The sequence below is a fragment of the Vanessa tameamea genome, chromosome 14 (assembly GCF_037043105.1).
Source record: "Vanessa tameamea isolate UH-Manoa-2023 chromosome 14, ilVanTame1 primary haplotype, whole genome shotgun sequence".
NCBI lineage: Eukaryota > Metazoa > Arthropoda > Insecta > Lepidoptera > Nymphalidae > Vanessa > Vanessa tameamea.
Window position 1 is genome coordinate 11,634,571 of NC_087322.1, and position 24,861 is coordinate 11,659,431.

Here is a 24,861-nt window from a genome sequence, read left to right on the forward strand (position 1 = left end):
TTTCCGAATACTTACTACTGTTGAACGTTATGTGAATTTAAATGCCAAAATTAGTAAAAAATCTTATATACTGAAATAAATTGTTATATGCCAAGCCAATTCCCATGTAAGTAAGAAAAAAGATGAACAAACCTTAGATTTACGTATTTCATGCGATTTGCTAATAACTCAGCTATGTTGTACACTACTAAGAGTTTATGATAAATATATCTTTATTTATAAAACGACACTATTATACGTAACCATTTATTTCAACTTTAATTTTACTTGCAATATTCCGATAACAGTTTCGTCGATGTTCAAAACGTAATTTTTCGCAAATCCATAGTGAATATCATAGATTAATCAAGCTCTCGACCAATGATATCGCGTCAATTTACCGTCAAATGTTTTTTATTTGGCAATATTCCTGTTATGATTGCAATACATTATATTTTCATTTATAATGAATACTATAATATGAACCGTATTTGTTTAGTTTTATTTATTTTAAGTTATGTTGATATACTTTATTGTACACCACAAACAAAAATACAGAAATATTAAGATTAGAGAAAAAAAATTACTTATTTTACCTAAGGGAAGCCGGGTTTTCATCTATAATATTATAATCATATAATTTTCCTCTATGCTTAGAGCTTTAAAATTACACAACGGATTTTTATGCGTTTTACTCCTTATTCGATATAAATAAGGTTAAACGAAGTGTAATCTTTGGCGCTTGTAATACTCTGATGATACACGACTGGGCTGACCATGGTGATATTTTGATTAACCGCGACTCATAGACAATCGGACAGAAATTAATCACAAGTGGTTGAACAGATGTCGTTTTTAAGGTTCCTTATAAAACAAGCGCAACCCTATAATTAATCCCTATAATTTTTCTAATTGTCACGAACACAGAGCTTACCTACAATAGTTTTATAACAGAGCCGAGATGGCCCAGTAATTAGAAAGTGTGCATATAAACCGATGATTGCAGGTTCAAAACTAGCAACACTGAAAGTACATGTGTTTAATTATAGCATCTCGTGCTCGACGGTGATGTGTCTAATTTTAATGAAATTCTACCACATGTGTATCCAGCAGCATTGATTAGATTTACATTTTTTAATAGATTTGCAACCAGCCCTACATACATAGTACATACATACATATCTTTATTTATAATTAGTTCAACCTACGGCTTTCTCCGCGCCAAAGTTATAAAACTTTACCTACCTATAGCACACAAACCGTCACCCCATATTTTAGCCCCTCGAGGGGTGTTTAAAAAAATGTAACCTTTGCCCTCCCCGGGGACTCAAGCTATATCCAAAAAACCTAATTTCATCAAAATCGGTTCAGCAGTTAAAGCGCGGAGAGGTAACAGACAGATTAACTTTCAAATGTATAATATTAGTGTAGTAATACAACACAATTACACTTAAATAATAATATCGATTTTAATTGAGTTGAGTTTATGGTTGATAGCACACCTTGGGAATGAAACGAACTTCCTGGATATTTCTATTCATATTCAATATATATGTATTTAATTAGTTTAACAAAAAAAAAGACCCGCTGAGTTTCTTTCGCCGGTTCTTCTCAGGTCAGGGTAACACCCTGGGAAAAGGAAACATCCTTTTCCGAACCGATGGTAGTGTTTAATTTGACTATCAATAAGTAAGTGTAATGCTTCTATATTGAATGAAGGAATTTGAGTTTGAGTTTGCATTCTACTTCCAAAATTTCGATAACTTTTTCGACATTCAAAGAGCTAGTTTTTCGTGAATTCAAATTGAATATCATATGTGGATTGTTCAGGGTGTCAACTCAATGTCAAAGTTGTTTATTGGTATTTACTCCTCTTGGTAAGAATAAACTTTAAAGCCCTTATCGTGAAATGAACTAATATTAAAAGGCCAAGCTCAAAGGCGATGCGGAACCTTTAGTAAGATTATGATAACTTAAATTGTACGAGGAACTTACGCATATTATCGCGGTCAACAAATTACTCATAATGTCCCTTGTGCCTGCAGTTACAGTCACTCAACAAGCTGGAACACAACAACACTGCCCCTATGTAATAACAGAGCCTTAGATCTTGAATATCATCGAGATGAACTAAACAAATGCTATACCTACTTTATATATTACCCATATATGAAAAATATATTTAACTAATACAAGACCTATTTTGTTTGTGTGTATTAAAAGGCAAGAATAATTACTACCAAGTTAAAATCATCCACATGTCTGAGGGAATGTTAAGTATTACTGCTTGGCGGTAGAATATAATGTGAGTGATACTATACCCAGACCAGGACTTGGTCAGAGCCCTACCATCAAGTAAATATTAAAATGTTGGGCAGCAAAATTAAAAAAGTAAAACATCTATATAATTAAAAATGTTTGTCTATATGTTTGTCCCTGAAACAATTATGATGAAACTTTGGTGAGTTGTCTTGCGTACGTCCATGAAGTCTCCTAGTCCAATTAAAATAAGAATCTTTCATAATATATTCAAATATGAACATGAATATAGACCCTCGCCATATCGATACACGTGCGATGCCCGAACGTGTAGCTAGCAATTTGTTAAATGAATACTAAACATCGACTACATATAGTATCATTACATAGTATAAAACATAGTCGCTTACCGCTGTCTGTCTGTCCCTGTGTATACTTAGAGCTTTTAAATTACACAACGGATTTTGATCCACTTTTTTAAAAGATATAGTGATTCAAGAGGACGGTTTATATGTATAATACATGCACAATATAGTAGAGAAACACTGATAATTTTAGAGGTTTCTAATGTGATGTCGAAAATAAACATATTTTTTTTGCGCTTACATTTCAAACGCTGGCTGAACCATACAAGATAGATCGAAATAATGTACTACAGTATTGTACACCTTAAAAAGGTCTACAAAAAAGTCCGCGATGGTATATGTCTATCTCTTAGGGATATCCCACAATGACCATTTTTATCCTTTACTTTTTACGAGAAGTAATGTCTTATTTTCGAAGCGATTTTAAGCAATACAGCATTGATCCTTATACAATGAAGTACCTTAAATTCATTGTTCATTTAATATTAATCAATATGTAATTTAAATAAATATTTTCGAAGATATAACATTTACAATGTAGTGGATTGTATTGTCTAATAACAAAAGGCTATGAACTTTGTATATAATGATATTCTGTAGAATTTTTAGTATTAGTATTGCACCCGTGCGAAGCTGGGGCGGGTCGTTAGTCTTTACTAATATAAAATCACGTGTAACTCCGTAAACATTCAAGTATAAATCTAAGATTTGTTTAAGTTCACTCCTGCGATTGGCACGGACTCAAATTACTTCCATCGTAGTTGCATTAATTTGACATTGCATTACAATTTTTTTAAATAATTTTACTCAAACCGGTTTCAGCGTTTGAATTTTAATTAAGTTGTTCTTGATCGTTGTATATGTCATAGACTATTGCGATAGTAGTGACAGATGAAAGATATGAAAAGTCGTAAAAAAAACCGGTTCTGCACAAAAACAAGTTATTAGAAACTACGTCTATTAAATAATAAATCCGTAACGTAACAGAGCCTTCGATCTTGAATATCATCGAGATGAACTAAATAAATACCTATACCTACTTTATATATTACCCATGTATGAAAAATATATTTAACTAATACAAGACCTATTTTGTTTGTGTGTATTAGAAGGCAAGAATAATTACTACCAAGTTAAAATCATCCACATATCTGAGGGAATGGAACCTTTTGATGAAATGCTGTAAATTAAAATGTCCGATAATTTAGAGTACGTTTAGGACGAATCAATTCAATAAAATATTTTTGTATACATAGTTTATTATATAAGTTTTCAACGGAGCGAACATTAATTAGCGAGCGAGTGAACACGCCCTTTATATCGGCTTGTGTAGCCTGACCCATTTAGATAAACAACAAATCCTTAACAAGACATATATTTTAGATGACTACAGTATTATCATGTATTGCATTACATTTTAAAAAGATAACTGTTTTTAATTTTTTAATTTTTTATGTATGTTTGTGTAAATATTGTAATCAAATTTTAAATCAGACAACCACAAACCAAACTAATTTAAAAATTATCGCAAATAATCACCCCTATCACCTCCCAACGGGAATACGTCGAATTACCAATAACCCTGTATATATATATATATATACAGGGTTATTGGTAATTCGTTATATATATATATATATATATATATATATATATATATATATATATATAATTGGTAAAATATTATTTTGTACACACTTAAATCCAAAATTTTATAATAGTTAATATTTCTTTCATCTCCAATGTGTATGGGCGGTAGTGACCACTTACTACCAGGTGGCCTCTGCCCGTCCGCCTACCTATATATATATAAAAAAAAAAATCCTCGTATAACTAATCAAATAGTTTTTTTTACAATACTATATATATTTTTTATAATAATAGAATAATTTATTGTTTATAAAATATGATTAACTAGTCTTGACATATGTTGTCAATTTATAATTATTTTGTATTTCCTACGACGATATCAATCAAGAGAACTGGAATGTACGATTTAAACGATCAGTGCTCTTTCAACCTTCCTACGGTCGGGTGTTAACTAATAAATTCTTAATTTATATTATTATTAATTCATTTTCGCATCTACGTTAAATAGAAAACTCGTAACAAAATGTTAGCGTACAGTTCAAAATTTCGATTTTATAAAAATAAAAACAATGAAACCTTCTTCGTTTCAATTAAATAGCGTAAATTAAAAAAAAATGGGTAATTCGACCAGTTCGTTACGTGTTTATAAAAAGTGGTGTACTTTTGTGCATAAGATACGTTGTGTTTTTAAAAAGGGTATGTTCGATCTCCGCGTGTGGCCCGGTGTGGAGGGAAGCGAGAGGACGCCAGGGAAGGCGCCAGACCGCGGGAAGGAACAAATGCAGAGACTGGCTAAACTCGCCAAGAAACATCGCAACGGGCATATCCCGAAGGTAAGTCTTAGACCGGGACCAAACTTATATTTTACATGTTGAATGAATTAATATTTATCCTTATAATGTAAATAAATATTAGTAATGTTTTGGTCAAACAAAAAAATATATATTCAAGTTTAAGGCCTTTAGAAGCACTTTTGAAACGTCATCTTACAAAACTATTAGTGAAGCTCCACCGATTCGGAATATAGATTCTACCGAGAAGTACCGGCATATAATCAATAGTTACTCTTTTCCAACATTTAAAGTTTTAATGTTAGTTAAATACAATTTTATACTAATAATACATTCTATATAAACACGCATTACAAAATCAATAGTAAATCTTTAAAAAAAATACATTTCATTCATTAATTTCGACTCGAGATCAGCTATATAATGTTCTATGTTTTATAACCGATTTAAAAAAAGAAGTAGGTTATCCGTTCGATTGTATGATATGTTTTATCAGAACTATGTCTATGAAACGGTATAATTGTTTTTTTTTTGTTTAGGGAAGTATTTAAATTTAAAAGAAAAAATTGGAAGTGTGTTATTTTTCTGTTAAATTTTGTTTGTACATCTGATATTGGTGATACGATACGAGATATCGTTTTTAATAACAAGTTGAATTTTATTATTTGGCTGTACAAGTACAGTTTGTGGACGTTATCAATAATACGTAGGTACAACCTTAAGAGTATATTTATTTAAATGAATAAAATTAAATATATATTTAAACGAGCAAAATTCTAAAGTAAACAAATTTTACTTCGGAATAAAACAGATGCGTTTTAATTTACAAATTCTCTAAAGCTTCATATTTCATTTCTTTATATTCGTCTATGGTATTTCTTACCACTTTACAACACTTATAATTATTTAGCCTTAGGAATAGAGTCCTCTGGTTTTTTTGGTTTTATGTCGAAACATAACGTCTTACGTCCCTAGATTGGTGGCGGATTGACGATATAAGAACTGTCGAAATCTTTCTTACTATCCAGCGAAGTTGGTGACCACCTATAATAAGATGGCCCATAAAAAAAGTATACTTCAATCCAAAAAGTCAAAGACTACCTACCTATTACCAATAGAAGAAAGAAATAATAAATTAATTTCAGGTGGACTGGTTAGACAGACTGACGTTTCGTGAAATAGAAATGATCAACGAGAAAGAGAAGCGGAACTCGAATTACATGTATTTGATGATTGAATTTCCGACGGTTCAAATAGATGGCATTAATGTAAGTCAGTATTTTAACTGTCTAAACTGTCACGACTAATGTTATGTATATGTAAGTAAACTTATCTATATGTTTGTTTGTACCCCATGGTCATTTAAACTCTGAACCGATCGTATAGGAATATTTAAGAGAACATATGGATCTATGGGATGTCATGACGAGGGTGGTGTCGCTGGGAATATCTGGTAATTTTTCTTATACAGTTTTATTATTATATGATCATTAAATTTTCCAAGAAAGAATATTTTCAAAAAAGAACAAATTATGTTAATAATAATAATAATAAAGAAAAAACTTTCGTCTGCATCATAAAATGCCAGGCTTCCCTTGATAATGGCCTGGAATGGAAATCGATCAAAAGAACATTATTGAATGAAGATTATGATTCGCATAAATTACCATTAAGAATTAAAAATCGGGTTTTGTTGAATCAAGTTTTACCATATACAAGTAATTCATCCCAAACACATATAAGGCTAGACGAATATATATCAATATGGTGTAATCATTCTAAACCATAAATGCTTTTACGTAATATTATAACTAACGTTTGATAGTTTAAACTAATGACGTTCCTCCTCAACAGCACGCTGTGGTTTACTACGAACAAGACGGTGACGAAATGTACCAGTTCAGAGCTCAAGCGGAAATAGTCACCGTGCCCGATTATGAGATACTTCAGGTATGTTTTATTTGTTCCATTTGAAATCGTTCACTTACAACCAGGGACGGATTATCCATTATTCCAAACTTATTGGAGGTAATAACCTTAAAAAAAATGTTAATCATGACTAAAATTAGGAAGGAAAAATATATTTAAGTAACAAAAACGATAACAGGGCTCTGAGACGTGAGCTGCCCATCGGCACCAACATGGTTAATCCGATCCTGTATATACAAAATTATCTCGAAATTCTGTCGTATTAAATGTTTGAAGAAATTTTGTATGAATTCGCATGTTACCAATACTTCTATTTTATTTATTAAAACAATTGCCAAACAGAGAAGAGCTGAACGGTTTTTATCTTTGCCTACTTATATATTAACACAATAGATGGCCCTGCAAGGGTTGTAATGCCTCTCTTCGTTTGTTCTTGCTAAAATGTTCGCCGTATTACCGATAAATTAACTCGGTGTTAACACAGAAATAAAACGATGTTTCTTAGCATTTCTTATATAATTCTATAACAATTATGCCAATAAATGCTCGAAAATTATACCCCATGCAAATATAAATATAAATTCCCGCCATGACGAGTATCAATAATCAATCATGTTGCTAGGAAGAGATAATAATGATCATAATGAGTGTTTGAATATTGACTTCTCTAGATACGCGCACACTACTAAGGTAGTATGACGTTTGGCGAGTGTCAAGCGTAGCCGTCGCGCACGCCAAGACAATAAATTTGGCTCGTTTGTTTTAGTTATCTTTGGTGCGCCTTATTTAGATAAATAAATAATATAAGTAATGATTAATATAGGTACAAATGTGACAGATTCTCGTCTGTAACACATAGATAATAATAATTCGTGTGATATTTAATATCAAGTTTTACATTATAATTGAGGCTAACGCCAAATCGAATGCCATGGCCATCGACGGGACTGCCAATGTGCTACAGCGCTCTCTTGTGACGAGTTACTAGACAGTGGATAGTATCAAAACCTTTGCTATGAAAAGGAAAAGAAAGATATCTGCGCTAACTGTCATGATTATCGGTCAAACAGTATAAGTATATTAATATCAAATAAATATTATACCATCGAATGTACCCAATGTGCATTTCAATGAATCGTTGATGTTTAAAATGCATTTTTTTTTTTGATATTTCTTGTGTAGTAATATAAAAACTGTAGTTTTGTTTTTATTTGTAAGGTACGATTTATTATTATTATTATTAATTACGATTCTTCGAAAAGTATTTTCATCCATAACATACAGAACAAATTATGAAAAATTCGTTTTTGTTATGTAGAGATTATAAACTTGAATTAAATAAATGTTCAACGAGAACCATAGTTGACAATTATTTAAAAATATAAATTGTTTTTAAAAAGAAAAAAATTCAGTTAATATTAAATTTAAGAAAATGTCTTAAGTAAAATTCGCTTAGTTAATAAAAAAACATAAATAATTTTGTGTAAAATCACCCAATTACAGTGGACTCCCGGTAATCCGGGCCCTGAATGCGGTGCGGCAATAATGAAGTGTGGTCGCTACTTCAGAGTGTAACATATATAATCTTATCATTGTATATGTAATTTGTCGGTTTACAAGGTACTCTTTTGTAAAAAAATCCGGTCTATAGGTCTTAGGCAGTGCTCTATAATCCGACAAATTCGATAGTCTGACACTGCCCTGCAAATTGTAAATGTTATCTATATCGTTTTATATGAGACCATTGTCCAGTGTCTCACAATGAGGACGTTTATTTCATTTCCAAGAGCTTTCAGATTAAAACGTTAAATATTACTTTAATATTATCGCGTCAATAACCGTCATACATATACATTTTTAAATATCGCAACGCCTACGACCGCGTATATGACGTAATCTTTATTTAATTATACTTGAATATTCTTGATCTTTGTCTTATATCAATTTAATTTAAAATAATATAAACTTTATTTATCAAATTTTTATTTGGAAGTGAGATGGGCCTCGAAATGGATGCAATTTTGAACATTGCTTGTGTGCGTTTTTACTTAATAACAGACATCACGCACACTTTCACAGAAATTACTAAGTGAATGATAAATATATTTTGTAATATCTATTTTTGTGTCGAAAAAACAATAAATACTGCTTGAAATATGTATATAAGAATAGTTCAATATAAAGGTTTTAAATAAGTGCTAAATTGTTTGTAGTTACAAAAAATATTTTTTACGCCCTTTACATTACAAAATTGTAATTAAGATTTCTATCTTATTTTATGTAACTATTAACGTAGTAAAATATACTCTAACTTAAAAACTAAATGGTTTAGTATGTTCGTGACACTTGCGAAATTGAAAAAAAATAAAAAAAATTTTTTTTAGTTTTCCTGGTTTGTTGCACAATTTTATTCGTCTTTACCGACAAATAATATAATATTAATGACAGTTTATATTCACAAAATATGTATAAATTATAGGTACGAAATAAATATTCTTTCTTCAAATAGGCAACACTAAAAAAGATAGTTGTGAGAAAGTCATAAGGTATATACTAATTTCAGGATCAAAACTTCATTAAAAACAGAGTTATTTCCAAAACACGTAATGTAATTATTTTTAATAGCACGTATAAATAATTTAGGTCATGTGCGTTTAATTGACTTAATTTCATTGACATAACTTAACTATGAAATAAATTGTTCTCACGATGTTTGCAATGATAATAATTCCAAGATCATTTTTATGTAGCCGCACTATAATTGCGTTAATTAAATTATCAATTTATTTGTAAAAAACTACTCCCATTTTTTTTATAGTCGTGCTGTGGGAATGTTTTGTACGACTTAAAAATTGTTTCTAAAATAATTTAAAATGTATAAGTCCAATTTGAATAATTTTAAACTAAGTGTTGCTGATAGCGGATGCCATTTCGCTTGTCGACAAGATAATTTCCCTTTTTTTTTTACTTTTTTTGTAAAACTCTAATATTGGGTTAAAGTTTTATGGCAAAGAGTTCTATTTATTCGAATTTATTGTACTACTGGCACACTTTTTTTTTTTAATAAAAATAGGCAATTAAGGTTAAATAAATTATTTTTTTAAATAATATTACTGGTAAATCTATTGCCATTTATGGCAACAAAAAATAATCATAAGCCTATAATTTAATAAATATTTAACGATTTAACTTTCAATTTTAATTAATATATCAAAATAACCAATCAGAAGTGTTTGTATATTCTACGTGAATTTAGCTTCGTTTGATTGATTCGATTCAAATTACGTGGAGTCAGTTGGTCGAGTAATATTTGGAACTTTCAGTAATTTTATCACGATTTTCCATTATGAACTCTGAATCTGTCATCAAGCTGTTTTTTTCGCGCCAAAATGTAACAGTCGCATTTGTCAGCGTTTTCTTAGTAAATTCAGTTTTTAAAGATGTTGAGTATGACAAAACTCGTTGTTTCCGAAATTAAATTAATTATCGAGGAATTGAAGTTACAATATTTCTTTTTACATATAATATAATCAGCGTAATGCGTCTAATACAAAGATGTCGCGTAAGGTTTTGTATAAAAACTTAATTATGTGCTTTAACCTAACCAGTTTTTGATATTACTTTCGATTCTGAATATTCCAAAAATAATCCTCGAGTTGAAATTTATGCAATAAAAATATATATAAATATTCGGTATGTATGTCGCTGAACTGGTCCTACAACAACTGGACCATTTTGATGTAGACATGGCGATGCGATCTTGTGCCAGGACTTAAGAAATAAATGACATTCTTATTTCACCCAGACGAAAACAGAACTAGTTCTAGTATTTGTATCTTAACATAACTAATAGTAATCCATTAATAAAGCATTTCGCTTTCTGATGAAGCATTTCTGCAGTGCTGAAGCCATGGTTGCTGATGCGAGAGTTCCAGACCTCTTTGCCGTTCTCAGAGCTAGGACGGCTTTTTTTCTGACAAAGACTGAGAGTACTCATTCTATTTTGACTACAATCGTTGAGGATCCAAGTTTTCCTTTCTCAAAATGTCGGTATCACCAGCATTGGTGCTAGATATATGTATATTCTTGCGTAGTGTATTTTTTTAATACGTTTTTATGTCTGTATATTTCTAACTATAGGTTTGATTCAATTGCCTGAAATAAAAGTTGTTATTGTTATTCATATCCGACGGAAAAAAATATCCCGCTGAGTTTATTTCGCCGGTTCTTCTCAGGTCCAAGGTGCTTCCGATCCGGTAGTAGAATTTTGACAAATACATATATTTGTATTTTGGATATTGGTGATTTTAAGATACAATTAACCGATTAGGATTGTATCGACAGTGTTATTAGTGAAAAGGTAATCCGTTTCTTTCCGGAGATGATGTAGTTTTTACCTCCTTCGTTCAAAGATTGATGGATAGATACTGTTTCAAAACATATTCAACAATTTATCAATAAAAACTATTATATAGAATATTTAAATTCATTGAAAAATAATATTGTTTTTTTCTTGAATTATATTATTGTTATAAGTAATTTCAACGTAAATCCTAGTAGACGTATGACGTCAAAGGAACGATTGAATAATAAAAGATTGACGGAAATCTGTAGTTTAGGAACGGTGTGATCGTTTAATTTCGCTATTGAGGTGTCGATTGCGTTTTTGGCCGTGACCTCATAATCATTTCGGACATTTCTATTCAAGTTGAATTAATAAATCTGTTACCGATCGACGTCTCAGTTTTTACCTGCGCGATATATATAAAACTTTATAGCACTTATTTATATTTAACCCGATTGCGCAAAAATGCACGCACCTTATCTAAGTGAAATTATAATGAGTTTTATATTCCATACTTAACAAATTATGCCATACAAATATCCATCACCCTCCTCACACCCTCGGGATTGAAACGATTCCTTAAGAAATTGAATCTAAATCGGTTTAAGCGTGAAGAGGGAGCCGATAGAGTTACCTTCCGACCGCGTGAGTAAAGTAGTCGGCGTGGTGCGGCAGGAGAACCTGGTGGAGTCGAAGCAGCACCGGCTGGCGCGCTCGCTGCGCTGCGCCGTGCCGGGCCGCGACGCCAAGCCGTCGGCGGCCGAGCGCGACCAGCTCGCCGCGCTGCTGGCCGCGCCCGCCGTGCTCGCCGCGCTGTCGGCCGACGACCAGGACCTGCTCTGGAAGTACCGGTACTGGCGGACCCTATTTGTTGGGAGGGGTTTGCGGACTCCACTCGAACTTCATATTAAAGAAACTTTGCATTAATAAAGCATACGAATTTTCCACATCCATTTAGATGTTCCGACTTGGGATCTATTTGAATGGGATACATTCAAATGGATGGAATGGCTCGTATTACTAACTGGTAGCAACTGATATTCACAATACGAATGATATTATTTGCAGGTTCTACTTATCATCACACCGTCGAGCCCTCACCAAGTTCCTCGCGTGCGTCAATTGGAATCGACCAGGTTACCACTGTACATCTTAATTGTAGATCACGAAAACTAGGTGAACTAGTTGGTCTTCATCCGTTTAATTTGTGTTTCTTACAAACCCGTGTTGTGCAGAAATGTTCCAACAAACTGAAACACAGACTAAAAGGTTTTGTGCAAAGCTTTCTCTCTCGTGGGTACTACCCACTCATTAGATATTCTACCGCAGCAGTAATAATTAGTATTGTTGTGCTCCGTGGATCATTGCTATCGTGAGGAAACTTTCTGCCACATGCTTATCCAGTAATTCCCTATGTATAACGTAGTTCAATAACCTCTAAATTCTCTCCCTAAGAGGAAAGACTTCCTTAATCCTGTAGTAGGGCATTATCGCAGTTCATCTTAACCATTGGTCGATTATAATGGTACAATAAAGTAATGATCTCTCCAATGCAGGTGAAGTTAGACAAGCGTTGTCAATGATGAAGCAATGGGCGCCGATGGATGTTGAAGATGCCTTAGAGCTGCTGACACCGAAGTTCACGCATCCGGCCGTCAGAAAGTAAGTAGATACGACGCTATAACAAATAAAAAAGACGTGTCGGGCGACACCCGGGGCTAACGGAGTTGCTCTCGCTGTGTATTACGTATTTAATAACAGACGCGATGAAATAATTAAATGTTATGAAATGAAATTGTTCTTAAAAATCCCGCGAGAATAAAAACAATTACAAAAAATTACTTTAAATAATCTATAACATAAATGCATAAATAAAAGACACAGAGAGGGCAAGTCGAAGGGCTGTAACACGTTTTCCTTACGTGGCAATTTCTGCCGGTTCATTCTACTGTAAGCTACGTCTAAAGAACTTGCGATCCAAAAATCTGGTAACATTTAAGAGTTGAACTCGTTTGTACTTATTAATTGTCAAGAAAAAAACAATCTACCACCAGCCGAAGAACCCGCTTGCTGCTTATTTTTTATTTTTTGTTGTTGCTTAAACCAGTCGAACTTGTATAGGACACAAGTATCAAGACTACTTAAATTTATTTTGATTTTTCTTAAAATATGTACGGGTTCGTTACAAGCGTTAGCGAGCACCTCGACCTTCAGGTAACGTGCATTTGTCACATAAAAATCTTTCAGATATGTATGTGTGTGTACCAATCCGCATAAGAACAACGTGGGGAAATAAGCTTCAATTCTTCTTAGAAAAAGTGGAGACCTGAGCCGGACAGTGTGATATTTACAAGCTGTTACGTTTTACAGATATGCAATATCAAGATTAAAACAAGCGCCCGATGAAGATCTGCTGCTTTACCTCCTACAGTTAGTACAGGCTTTGAAATACGAGGACTACAAAGAGATACACGAGGGTGAGTGTCACTAATGCTATAAACACACACACACATTCGTGCCACCAAATACTCGCGGAATACTGTTTATTAAAATGTTTTCTAATGTTATTGTGTGTTCAGAATATGCAAAAATCTGCGGTAAAGAGGTGCCCGTTTATTCCGATTCGGACGGAAAGTTGATGCAGAGCGGACAGAGAGGCAGCCAGGCCAGTCTCCTCTCCACTTCTAGTGAGTTAAACTTTTTACTGAGTTAAGTAACTTAGTTAAATTAATAGTGAAGTTCCCCAAGAAACACTGCATCTACGGACACACTGTTCTGACCACAGGAGTAAAGACAAATACTTCGATATTAAATAGACGCGATATTATTTGTAATCTGTGCTGTTCATGGCGTAGTTGTTATGTCGCCAGAAGTAAAATAAAGTGAATATCAGTAGTTAAGGGGAACAGTATTGTGTTATAAATGAATTTACATTAGCGAATCGTATGGATCTTATTCTGACGTTCGTTTTAGGGGTTCTACGTCAGGGGTTGCTTGCAAGCTTGCTTGATACCAAATTTCATTAAATTCGATTCATTCCATTTATATTAAAATTTTATGAACGTTATTTTACATAGCTGTGAGCAATGTACGTTCATTAGTGAAGATACTTTTTTGTAATGCCTCACTACTTAATTGACGTCCCTTCGAACCAAAAGTATTGCTGTTTGGCGATAAATTACGCAATATTCCAGACTATGCTTCTTTTAAAAAAAAAACTTTAAGATATGAAGTCGAGATATATCAACTGATTGAATTGCCCGATTCCATCGTATTCGTCGTTATGTATTATGTGTGTGCAGTGTTGACAACGAGCGAGATGACGACATCGTCTACGAGCCGACACTCCGCTGAAGCGGCGGAGGAGCCGGCCCGGCCGGACAGCACCCTCGGCGAAAACGACGAATTCGGGTAACATTCATCTTCCATGTTACGATTCAATTCATCAACACTTCGTAGTAGTTGAAGAGTTAATGCTCCTGTTACTTGACTGTATAGTCTCCTGTAGATTCAATGACTCTGTTACGGAATAAAAAACACACGTGCGCGTCTCAGGACGCCCGATAGAATTGGTAACTAATCGCTGCCGTATGCGTAAGAGAAACGAAGCCCGACAGACTGGCGCCGTAACGCGTTACGTAACGAAGCGGTTTATCCTCCCATTAGAAGTTATCACTTCGAAAAAAAATTAAGAATCTTTTTTATCATGTTATCCGATGGTAAGTAGCTACTATGGGGCACTAATGTGCCACCAAGTTCAGGAACTAATATGTTATGTTACTTGTGTCTATTTGTACAAGGTAGGCCACGGGATGGGATCATTATTAAGCAATAATTTGAAGCAGTGTACTTAATATATGTAGTCCAGGACTACCATACACTGAAATGATAAATAAAATTAAGCAAATTAAATACAATGAAAATTCTAATATTATAATTTTGTATGGAGACAGTTTATCAGTTAAGAAAAAAGATGTCTTAAAATCAATTGAGGTACTACTTGACATTAATAAAAATTCTAAATGTAAGTATATTCTTTGTGCTTTTCCATACTCTAAATTTCTAACGGAAGCACAAAATAACTATATATTTATAATTTAAACCAATTACTACACAGCATGACATGCCGTCATAGTGACATCTTTATTAATTTTGACATCAATAAATTTATATTTAATTTTAAGCTGACAAAGGATACAATGTACCTGCCACTTAAATGTAAACGACATATAGCTACATTGTTAGCTTATAATATATTTGACCCAATTGTAGATACTACAATTTAAAAAAATATTATACCCTTGATTAGTAGCTGTTCTACTAACAATAAAAATTAGGTAATAAGACAACGGATAAGCAATGTAAATTTATTATTAATATTGTACAACAGAATATACATACAGCTTATCCAGCAAAGAAAATGAAATAGAATTATTTTTAAAGTACTTCAATATTGACATATTTTGTGTAACAGAACATTGGATCTCGTTACATCAACTACCACCTAGTATTAATTAATTATAAATTGTCAAGTGCGTTCTTTAGAAAATCAGCTAAACATGGAGGATCATTAATATACACAAAGAAGAATATAAACTGTAAAGATCGAAAAGACATCGTGGATCTTTCCATAGAGCGCACTATGGAATTGTCACGTGTGGAACTCGAGCATACTATAGCGATGTGCGCGTACCGACCTCCACACTCAGATTTTAACCTGTTTGAATGTCTGCTGGATGAATGTGGATGCCTTTAAGCGTGTTTGTACTGGGCGAAAGAATATTGTTAGTTGTAAGCAGTGCTCTGTCGCGAGTTCATTTTAAGAACATTCTAGTCGCGAATGACTTCAGGAAATGTATTGACTAACGTCGGCGTCCCGCGAGCAGGTCGGAGGAGCCGAGCCTGGCGGGCTTCCTCGTGCGCCGCGCGCGCAGCAACAGCGTGGTGGCCAACTACCTGTACTGGTACCTGCTCATCGAGTGCGAGGACGAGGTGGCGGGCCGCGGGGCCGACCTCGCCGCGCGCCGCATGTACCTCGCCGTCATGCGCACGCTCTCGCACCGCCTCGCCACAGGTACCTCGCCGTCGTGCGCACGCTCTCGCACCGCCTCGCCACAGGTACCTCGCCGTCGTGCGCACGCTCTCGCACCGCCTCGCCACAGGTACCTCGCCGTCGTGCGCACGCTCTCGCACCGCCTCGCCACAGGTACCTCGCCGTCGTGCGCACGCTCTCGCACCGCCTCGCCACAGGTACCTCGCCGTCGTGCGCACGCTCTCGCACCGCCTCGCCACAGGTACCTCGCCGTCGTGCGCACGCTCTCGCACCGCCTCGCCACAGGTACCTCGCCGTCGTGCGCACGCTCTCGCACCGCCTCGCCACAGGTACCTCTCCGTCGTGCGCACGCTCTCGCACCGCCTCGATATACTTTGTAAACTCGCTACAAATATCACATCTCTATAAACTCGCTAATAGTATCACATGTCTATAAAAATGAACTTGCAGGTAACGCAGACCATCAGCGCACCCGGTCGTTCCTGGCGCGTCAGCAAGTGTTCATCGACAAGCTGGTGAAGCTGGTGAAGACGGTGGCGAGGGAAAGCGGCAACCGGAACAAGAAGGCCGAGAGGCTGCAGCAGCTGCTGTCGGACCCCGACGCCTTCAAGTTCAACTTCACGAACTTCGAGCCCATGCCCTTCCCGCTCGACCCCAATGTGAACATTAAAGTAGGTTATCTTCTTCTAATAGTTTTGTTTTTCTGAATTACGTTGTGTTTTCTTACTTCTTGGAAAAAGTTTTAATGAATACTGTATTTTATTTCTAGCATTAGTTTAATGGTTATATCCAAGTGAACTAGTTTTGATACCTTCGTTTTTAATCTTTTAAAAGAGTCAAGATAATTTTGCACGAAACAATTATATATTTTTTATGAAATTCGCAGGGAATAGTCGCTAAGAAAGCTAGTCTCTTCAAATCGGCGCTTATGCCGTGCAAGCTGACGTTCCTCACGAGCGAGGGCTCCGAATACGAGGCCATCTTCAAGCACGGGGACGACCTGCGCCAGGACCAGCTCATTCTGCAGATGATCACGCTCATGGACAAGTTGCTTAGAAGGTAAGTCGACCGACGAGTCGATACGAATATCCACACCGGTACGAACATATAGAACGTGAGCCCCGCCGCAGGGAGAACCTGGACCTGAAGCTGACGCCGTACAAGGTGCTGGCCACCAGCTCGCGGCACGGCTTCCTGCAGTTCGTGGAGTCGGTGACGGTGGCGGAGGCGCTGGCGGCGGAGGGCAGCATCCAGAACTTCCTGCGCAAGCACGCCGGCTGCCCCAGCGCCCCCTACGGCATCAAGCCCGAGACCATGGACACGTACATCCGCAGCTGCGCCGGCTACTGCGTCATCACGTACCTGCTGGGCGTGGGCGACCGCCACCTCGACAACCTGCTGCTCACCCGCGCGGGCGCGCTGTTCCACATCGACTTCGGCTACATCCTGGGCCGCGACCCCAAGCCGCTGCCGCCGCCCATGAAGCTCAGCAAGGAGATGGTGGAGGCCATGGGGGGGGTGCACTCGGAACTCTACCACGAGTTCCGCAAGCTCTGCTACACGGCATTCCTGCATCTGCGCAGGTCAGTTTTTTTTCTATTCATACTTAGAAAGCAAACGAGCACTGGATGTGGTCACCTCGGCCCGTAGACGTTGGTGGTTAGAAAATTGAAACCATCAGTATCATGGGATGTAGCGTGAAGTCCCTTGTTCCTCTGCGTTGCACTCCCCGATCGAGAGGTAGATTAAAATATTTAGGAACGCTCGTTATTAACTTACCTTTGTAATATAAAAATGGTTAAAAAGAAACTAAAGATCTTGTTCCTCTCGGCAGACTACATTGGAAAAAAGTCTATTATTTATTTATTAACCGGTTGTAGCGTTCCATTTAATTTAATAACATAGCAAGACCTACTTCAATTAAGAATATTTAAACTTGATAAAATTATTTTAAAATAAAATATGTTTGAATTCTAAACAAATTCGTAATCGCTTCCAGACATGCAAATCTAGTTCTAAATCTCTTCTCGCTGATGGTGGATGCATCCGTACCCGACATCGCTTTGGAACCCGACAAGGCCGTGAAGAAAGTGCAGGATAAGTTGAGGTAGATACATGTCAGGGACGATGAGTTTAACAGGCCGTCAAATAATTAAATTACTCTTGGGAAGTCGGTAAAATATACTGACAGAATTCGCGCTTCGAGAATGGGACTTTGTCAAAGTTAATTGAAAATTACGGTTTTCGAGCGAAGGGGCGTTCGCAAAAAAATATGAAAAATTATTATCCAACGCTAGCAAAACAAAAAGTGTAAATAGATTTTAGTATATTACAAGTTACTGTTTGTAGGAATATTCAATTGCAAGAATTGTTTCCCGCGAATGTCGTTTTCGAATTTTAGCTCTCTTTCTACTTATTATTCAAATCTGTTAATTAATTGTATCATTCAAATAGTTTTATAAACATAAATCTCGAAAATACAGTCAAAAGTCCACGCTAACATACTACACATAACATACTACTGTAGTAACGAGATAACGGTTGAGCTCCTGGTAGGGCATCGGTGACGTCAACAGCAGCAGTACATTTACAGTTAATGTACACAGCACAGCAATAAATAAAATAAGCAACTTGTTACTTTGAATTATATTATAAATGGTCGTTAAAATATATCTATTCTTCCAGGCTGGATCTAGGCGATGAAGAAGCGGTTCACTTCCTACAGAACCTTCTGGACATGTCCGTGACGGCCGTCATGGCGGTGCTGGTCGAGCAGTTTCATAAATTCGCGCAGTATTGGCGAAAATAAAAAAAACAATAAAACCTCAACTCGTCAAAATAATGGCTAACATGCGAGTTAAACTGAGTGTCCGAGTGTGAATTTCACATACCCTACTATTACAATACGGTACTGATTTCTATTGCTTATTTTTATTCTCTACTTTCAATGGGCGGTCACCAGTGTCTGTAGCCGTTGAAGAGATGTTAACATTACAAATATACCATTAATTACATCGTCAAAGCATTACCGACTATGAAAACTAAAACTCGGTGTCTGTTATTATTCACGTTTGTATTTATTCACGCTGGACCAACAAACTGATGCTGTTTGGCAGGATTAGTGTAGAATAGATGATATCCACTCAAACATGTACAACCAAATCTTTAAATGTAACTTTAATTTCAATCAACATGAGAAAATATTGTCAATGGTATTAAATGAGTAAACCCATGGACAAGGGAATATCTAATGGTCTGTGTATGACATTACTAAAAGTTGTTAATTATTATTCCTAAAAATTTTCAGAAGTATATCGCTATACCAAAATGTATAAATATTGGTACTTCTAGAAAATATTTAACTCTTTGTTGTTCTGTTTTTATCATAACATATAATATGTGTATGAAGTGATTATTAATGTTGGACGTTGAACGGGCAACGCTTAATGATAAACGAAGTAATTTTTCTGTTCGATACTTCAAAGTGATGTATGTTATTTATCTTATATATTTATTACACTAATAGGAGTGTATTCCACGAGTTTTCTTCGTCCGTCTCCATTAACTTGTTGTCTTTATGAATCGCGCGACCGTCGTTGGAAGCGATTTAATTTATTGAAAATGTTACAGTACCGTGATAAACTTGTCGATAAATTAAATCCAGGGTTTTCCGTCGCGGTTTTTTTTGCTTTCAATGGCCGTCAAGAGTACCCTATGAGATCAAATTATGATCGCGGTTACACCCCAAATATAATATATGAATCGTTTTTCTGTTGCACACGATACCTCAGACCTCGCATAATTACGCGTTTCATACAAATTTAAAAAATAAGCACAGCAACACTAGCTAGCAACACGTATATTATCACAGATATATATATATATTTAAAGATGATGGTCAATTTTCATAATTACATCCTAAAAGTCATTTCAAAATTTAATTATATTTCGGAAATAAAGAAAAGTTGAAGCGACAAACACTTACTTCCAATTTTTGGAAAAAAGATTTAAATTAAAAAAAAAACAACTAACGACGTATAAATACTTTCTACGGGGAAAGGATTTCAGTGTTTAACAGAAAACCATCACCGATTTTTATGTTCGAATCTTGCCAGTTGAATAAAATTAACAAAATTAATGTGTTATAAATCTTTGTTCAGAAAAATGAAAAGTTATCTTTAAATACAATCCAGTTATCTTTTTTTTAATGTTTATCTATTTTATCTTGCCAATGAATAATTAAATATAGTAATATATTTTAATGTATTTAATGTATAAGTTGTCTGTGTATTTTTCTATTTGAAAAAATACTGTCTAGCAACATAGTTATTTACATATAACTCGATGTACATATTTATTGTTGTAAATATTACAGTTTTATTTTTAATTTGTATTAAATATAAAAACAAATAATAAAAAAATAAAAATGTTTCGAGGTAATATGTAATTATAAACTTCTATAAATAGAAAATTAATAATGTAGAAATATTAACAAAATAATTTACTTACGACAAGTATGATATGTGAAATGTATTTGTAAAGAAAATATTTAGGTGATTTCTTTCTCAGGCAACACTCACACACACTTATAGTAAACGTACATACATTCTTTTAAAATTTAAGGAATATATTCGATTTTAAAATGAGTATGTACATACTACATACATTATACATCGATGTATAAATAAAATTATAAATCATTAAAATGTGTGATAAATGATATTCTAGTTTCGAGTCGAAATAAAAAAATCGTCCTAGATTAGTACTTACGCATGACGGAGCGACTAGAACATAGCAAGTACTACGGAGTTGTTGTGATTTTTTTTTTAATTCATCGGTAAAAAAACATCGTAAAGTATTTATTGGAATACATGTCTGCCACGAACGTATTCAACGAAATCACAAGGGAGCAGCGTGGTGGAATAAGCTGTTCCATACTTTCAGCTTAAGATTAGCATTAGCATTTAAAATGTTTATTTAAACATTAGACAGAAACATCTCAAATTAACGCATTTCTGCTATTTTCATTGGCTCATCCTTTTATATTTGATTGTTAACGAACATAAATTACGCACATTAAAAAATATTTCTTATTATGAACTAACCTGAGATAGAAATCTGTGCGCTTGAAAAAAACATGATAATATTTCTGCAACCTTATTAAAATAATTTAAATAAATTCAAATTGGCCCACAGTAGTTGTAAGGAATTCTATTTGTAATTTTTTACTGTGATATTTACAAATAAAGTATTTTCATACCGACATAATTGGTGTTTTTTTAATAAAATAAGTTGATTTATTATGCAATAACAAAATATTAATTACTACACATATAAATTCTTATTTAAAATTAAACAAAAAACAACTTTTTATTATCAATATCAATAATTATCAATTAAATAAATATTGTAATAGACTCGGATACTGCATTACATAAATAATAATATAAAAAGTAAAGAATTCAAAAAGTCCGTAAAATTCACTACATATTGTTGCATGGCTACGCATCATAAATAAAATAATTAAGTAGGAATATTTATTAACAATATAACTGACTCATGTCCAATTTATAACATTAATTTTGGAATTATTTAACTCTTAAATAATGTCAAGATAATTGTAAATTTCGGTTTAGAATGTAAAAGTATTATACACCTAATATCATTTGTATAATACTTTCCTTGCTCTGCAAGTTAAATGCTATAGAGATTCTTTACACCTGTCTTAATAATTAAGTGTTGGCAGCCATCAAATCACAACCACTTGCAATGCAATCACTTGCTATTATAATCCTACTGCCTGTATTAGCCTGGATAACATCACAAGCAGCGATTTCAGCATAAGTCACCCCACCAATTACATATACCAAAATTGTTTTTGGTTTTAGAGAAAACCCACCTAACTTATCAGCTTTCAAAGTCTTTAATATTGATTTAGCATCTCTACATCCAAATTCTAAATCATTTTGAAGATTTAAATTTGACAACTTTTCATTCAATGTTTCCATACCATCCTTCAATTTTTCAATTACAGTTCCGCCCACTTTGAGATCACTAAGAGCTGATAACTTTGACAAAACGTCTACTAAAGCTTCTGATGTTAGTAGGGCATTGCATATAACTGCTACCAATGGAACATATCCACCATTAAAGACATAACTTGGTGATTTTCCATCATCAGATTTAGATGGTAACTGTTTTAATTTATTGGCTACAGTTTGAAATTCATTTTGCCACCTCGGTAGTCTCTCACTCAGATTACCTAAATTAGACAAAGAAAGTTTCGGACTGGATGGCTGTACCAACAACCCAGCAGTTATCAAGTTATTAAAAACATATAAAAACCTGTAACCAAATGCTATCAAGTACTTGCTTACAAGAGTATTATATTCTTCATAAGACAATCCTTGGGTCAAACTGAGTAAGCACATGAGTCGCAAGCTATTGTAGATGTGAATGTCTGTTCCAAAATTCTCATCAATGTACGTAAAATTGGACTTCTTATTTCTGTTATTTAACATTTCACTCTCGGTAAATGTCAGATTTTCGAATTTATTATTCATTTCTGATATAATGGTTTCACTGACTAAAACATGGTTGACTAGATTCTGTTTAAAAAGTGTTACTTGTTGTAATTTTGTTGCAACAAATTCTTTCATTTCCTTAATGCCTAATGCTTTAATGTCTTCATTTTTTAATAACTTGGCTTTTGAGCTCAACACACTTAAAACTTCAGAGAAATGTCTGTGCTTTATTTCACCATATAGATTATCTAATGAACTATCTAAGGTTATGACTGTGTTTTTTCCAGGATTTCCTGCAGTAGTAGTAAAATTTAGTTTTCCTCTCTTTAACTTTGTATCATTTCCATTCACTTCTAAATGACCACAGCTAATATCAAAAATCTCACTCAACAGTCCACTATATGTAGCTGGTGTGAGTAAGCTCGAAGCATAGTCTTGATCCCTATCCATCACAATTAAGGCTCCAATATCTTGTGAGGACTCAGAACTTATGAAATCTCTTGAATAACTCTCGTTATATACCTCCAGTATATCTAAAACACTTGCTGATAATTTACCTAAGGATAATATACACTTAGGTCGGCCAGTGACATGAAACAAACTCCACAAGGACATGGAAATGCTTGATAGTAGAGAATGGTTCTGTTCAACAAATAATTGCTTATAAATAAAAGGCAATTCTAAGCTTAGAAGCTGATCATCAAGGTACATTAATTCCCATGAAAATGAATGCAACTTTACTACATCATAGAGACCTCTGTTCTCTAATATTGAGTCGAATGTGGAAATAACTTTTGGTGCAATTATAATATTGAAACATTTGGCATCTGCTAGTGATGGGTTTTGGCTCAAAACAGATGATATCTGATCTAAAACACACTTGTACTTTTTTATGGAAGCTGGTATTAAATAAACTCTAATTATGTTGGCTGTAGTACCCAATTGAGGATCCATTTTGTATATTTTTTCAATTCCATGTTGCCTTGAAAAGAAAAAATAATATATTGACTTACTAAAAATAAAAAAAAAACTTAGTTGAATAACATTTAAACTTTTTAAAATAATGAACACCTATTGACTTTAGGGCATTATTTGTTTTTCGTTAAATTCAGGATATTCTTACCTGAGCCAACTAACACCACATATTCTTTCCAATGGTTTTATAAGAGATGGGTCAATTATTAAGTCCGCCTTGTCACCACATTGATCAAGAATCTTTTCTAATTTGTGTTGGGAAATTTGACTTAACGAAGCCAACTTTAAGGAAAGCGGCTGGTCCATTATTTTGTATTTTTAATAACACCTAAAGTACATCAATTATAGCATTGTTTTACGAAATGCATTCATGTAGAATATAGCTAATATTCTAAGATTATTCTCTGATATTAATAGCTATAGTAAAAATATTTGAAATATTCAATATATGCTAAATGTTTACTCATTACTGTTATTCTGTGAGTTGTAACTTCTGACCAGTGTCGCTTGTCAATTGTCACTGGTTGCTACTTGTTAGTTTTGCTACTTGCCAGAACCTAATAAGTTTTATTGTCAAAAGAATAAAATGCTTGCTAAGCTCACACTAAACTACAAGTTTAATAAAAAAAAGAGTAAATATTGCAACGGTACCGGGATCGCTTAGTGGACAGAATACATGAAAAATAACAATATTTTTGATCAAAAAACCCCTTATTAATATTATTATTATGTTACAGATAAAAAAATAAAATACAGACGGTGGCAATACCAATATTCAAATGTTAGCTTGACAGTCGGTGTTGGCAGAATACCGGCTGCGATGTCCAAATTTCTACGTCAGTTGAATGTTGCCGATGATAATATATTTGAAAAAATGCAGATCTATATTGTTATTTATATTATTTTATATTTATTCTTGTATATTTTACGTTATACATATATATATATATATATTACCACAATTTTACAATTTTTTTATTTATTTTGATAGGTCTTAAAATATTTCAGTAAAATAAAATAACATGGTTGGGCTGAAATAATTATGTCTTTC

At 34.2% G+C, this 24,861-nt stretch overlaps 3 protein-coding genes across 4 annotated transcripts in view; 1 reads left to right on the plus strand and 2 right to left on the minus strand.

The window, feature by feature from the left end:
* The window catches only part of LOC113402205 (phosphatidylinositol 3-kinase catalytic subunit type 3), a 31,760-nt gene extending 10,270 nt beyond the window's left edge, over window positions 1-21,490 (plus strand). Inside the window, exons 4-18 of one of the 2 annotated variants that reach the window (XM_064216927.1) lie at window positions 4,889-5,026; window positions 6,130-6,252; window positions 6,839-6,934; window positions 11,934-12,109; window positions 12,327-12,394; window positions 12,815-12,920; window positions 13,629-13,735; window positions 13,838-13,945; window positions 14,561-14,669; window positions 16,145-16,596; window positions 16,762-16,982; window positions 17,198-17,370; window positions 17,442-17,894; window positions 18,311-18,418; window positions 18,997-21,490. In XM_064216927.1, coding sequence (XP_064072997.1) covers window positions 4,889-5,026; window positions 6,130-6,252; window positions 6,839-6,934; window positions 11,934-12,109; window positions 12,327-12,394; window positions 12,815-12,920; window positions 13,629-13,735; window positions 13,838-13,945; window positions 14,561-14,669; window positions 16,145-16,596; window positions 16,762-16,982; window positions 17,198-17,370; window positions 17,442-17,894; window positions 18,311-18,418; window positions 18,997-19,120 — 2,562 coding nt within the window. In that variant the 3' untranslated portion in view covers window positions 19,121-21,490. The remainder of the gene's footprint in view (window positions 1-4,888; window positions 5,027-6,129; window positions 6,253-6,838; window positions 6,935-11,933; window positions 12,110-12,326; window positions 12,395-12,814; window positions 12,921-13,628; window positions 13,736-13,837; window positions 13,946-14,560; window positions 14,670-16,144; window positions 16,597-16,761; window positions 16,983-17,197; window positions 17,371-17,441; window positions 17,895-18,310; window positions 18,419-18,996) is intronic. The other variant, XM_064216928.1, reaches the window with a different exon arrangement.
* Window positions 1-24,861, minus strand: part of Dpm3 (Dolichyl-phosphate mannosyltransferase subunit 3) — a 71,851-nt gene that overhangs the window by 14,723 nt on the left and 32,267 nt on the right. The window lies entirely within an intron of this gene.
* Window positions 21,790-24,276, minus strand: LOC113402206 (vacuolar protein sorting-associated protein 33B). The gene is made up of 2 exons (XM_026642393.2): window positions 23,959-24,276; window positions 21,790-23,817 (listed from the first exon to the last, which is right to left on the minus strand). Exons 1-2 carry the CDS (start codon window positions 24,114-24,116, stop codon window positions 22,044-22,046), a joined length of 1,932 nt encoding a protein of 643 aa, XP_026498178.2. The 5' UTR covers window positions 24,117-24,276; the 3' UTR covers window positions 21,790-22,043.

Excerpts from the sequence above, each read along its gene's own strand:
- LOC113402206 (XM_026642393.2), bottom strand. The coding sequence starts at position 24,116 with ATGGACCAGCCGCTTTCCTTAAAGTTGGCTTCGTTAAGTCAAATTTCC. Across the intron at positions 23,818-23,958 it reads TGTGGTGTTAGTTGGCTCAG|GCAACATGGAATTGAAAAAA; the intron begins GTAAGAATATCC and ends TTTCTTTTCAAG.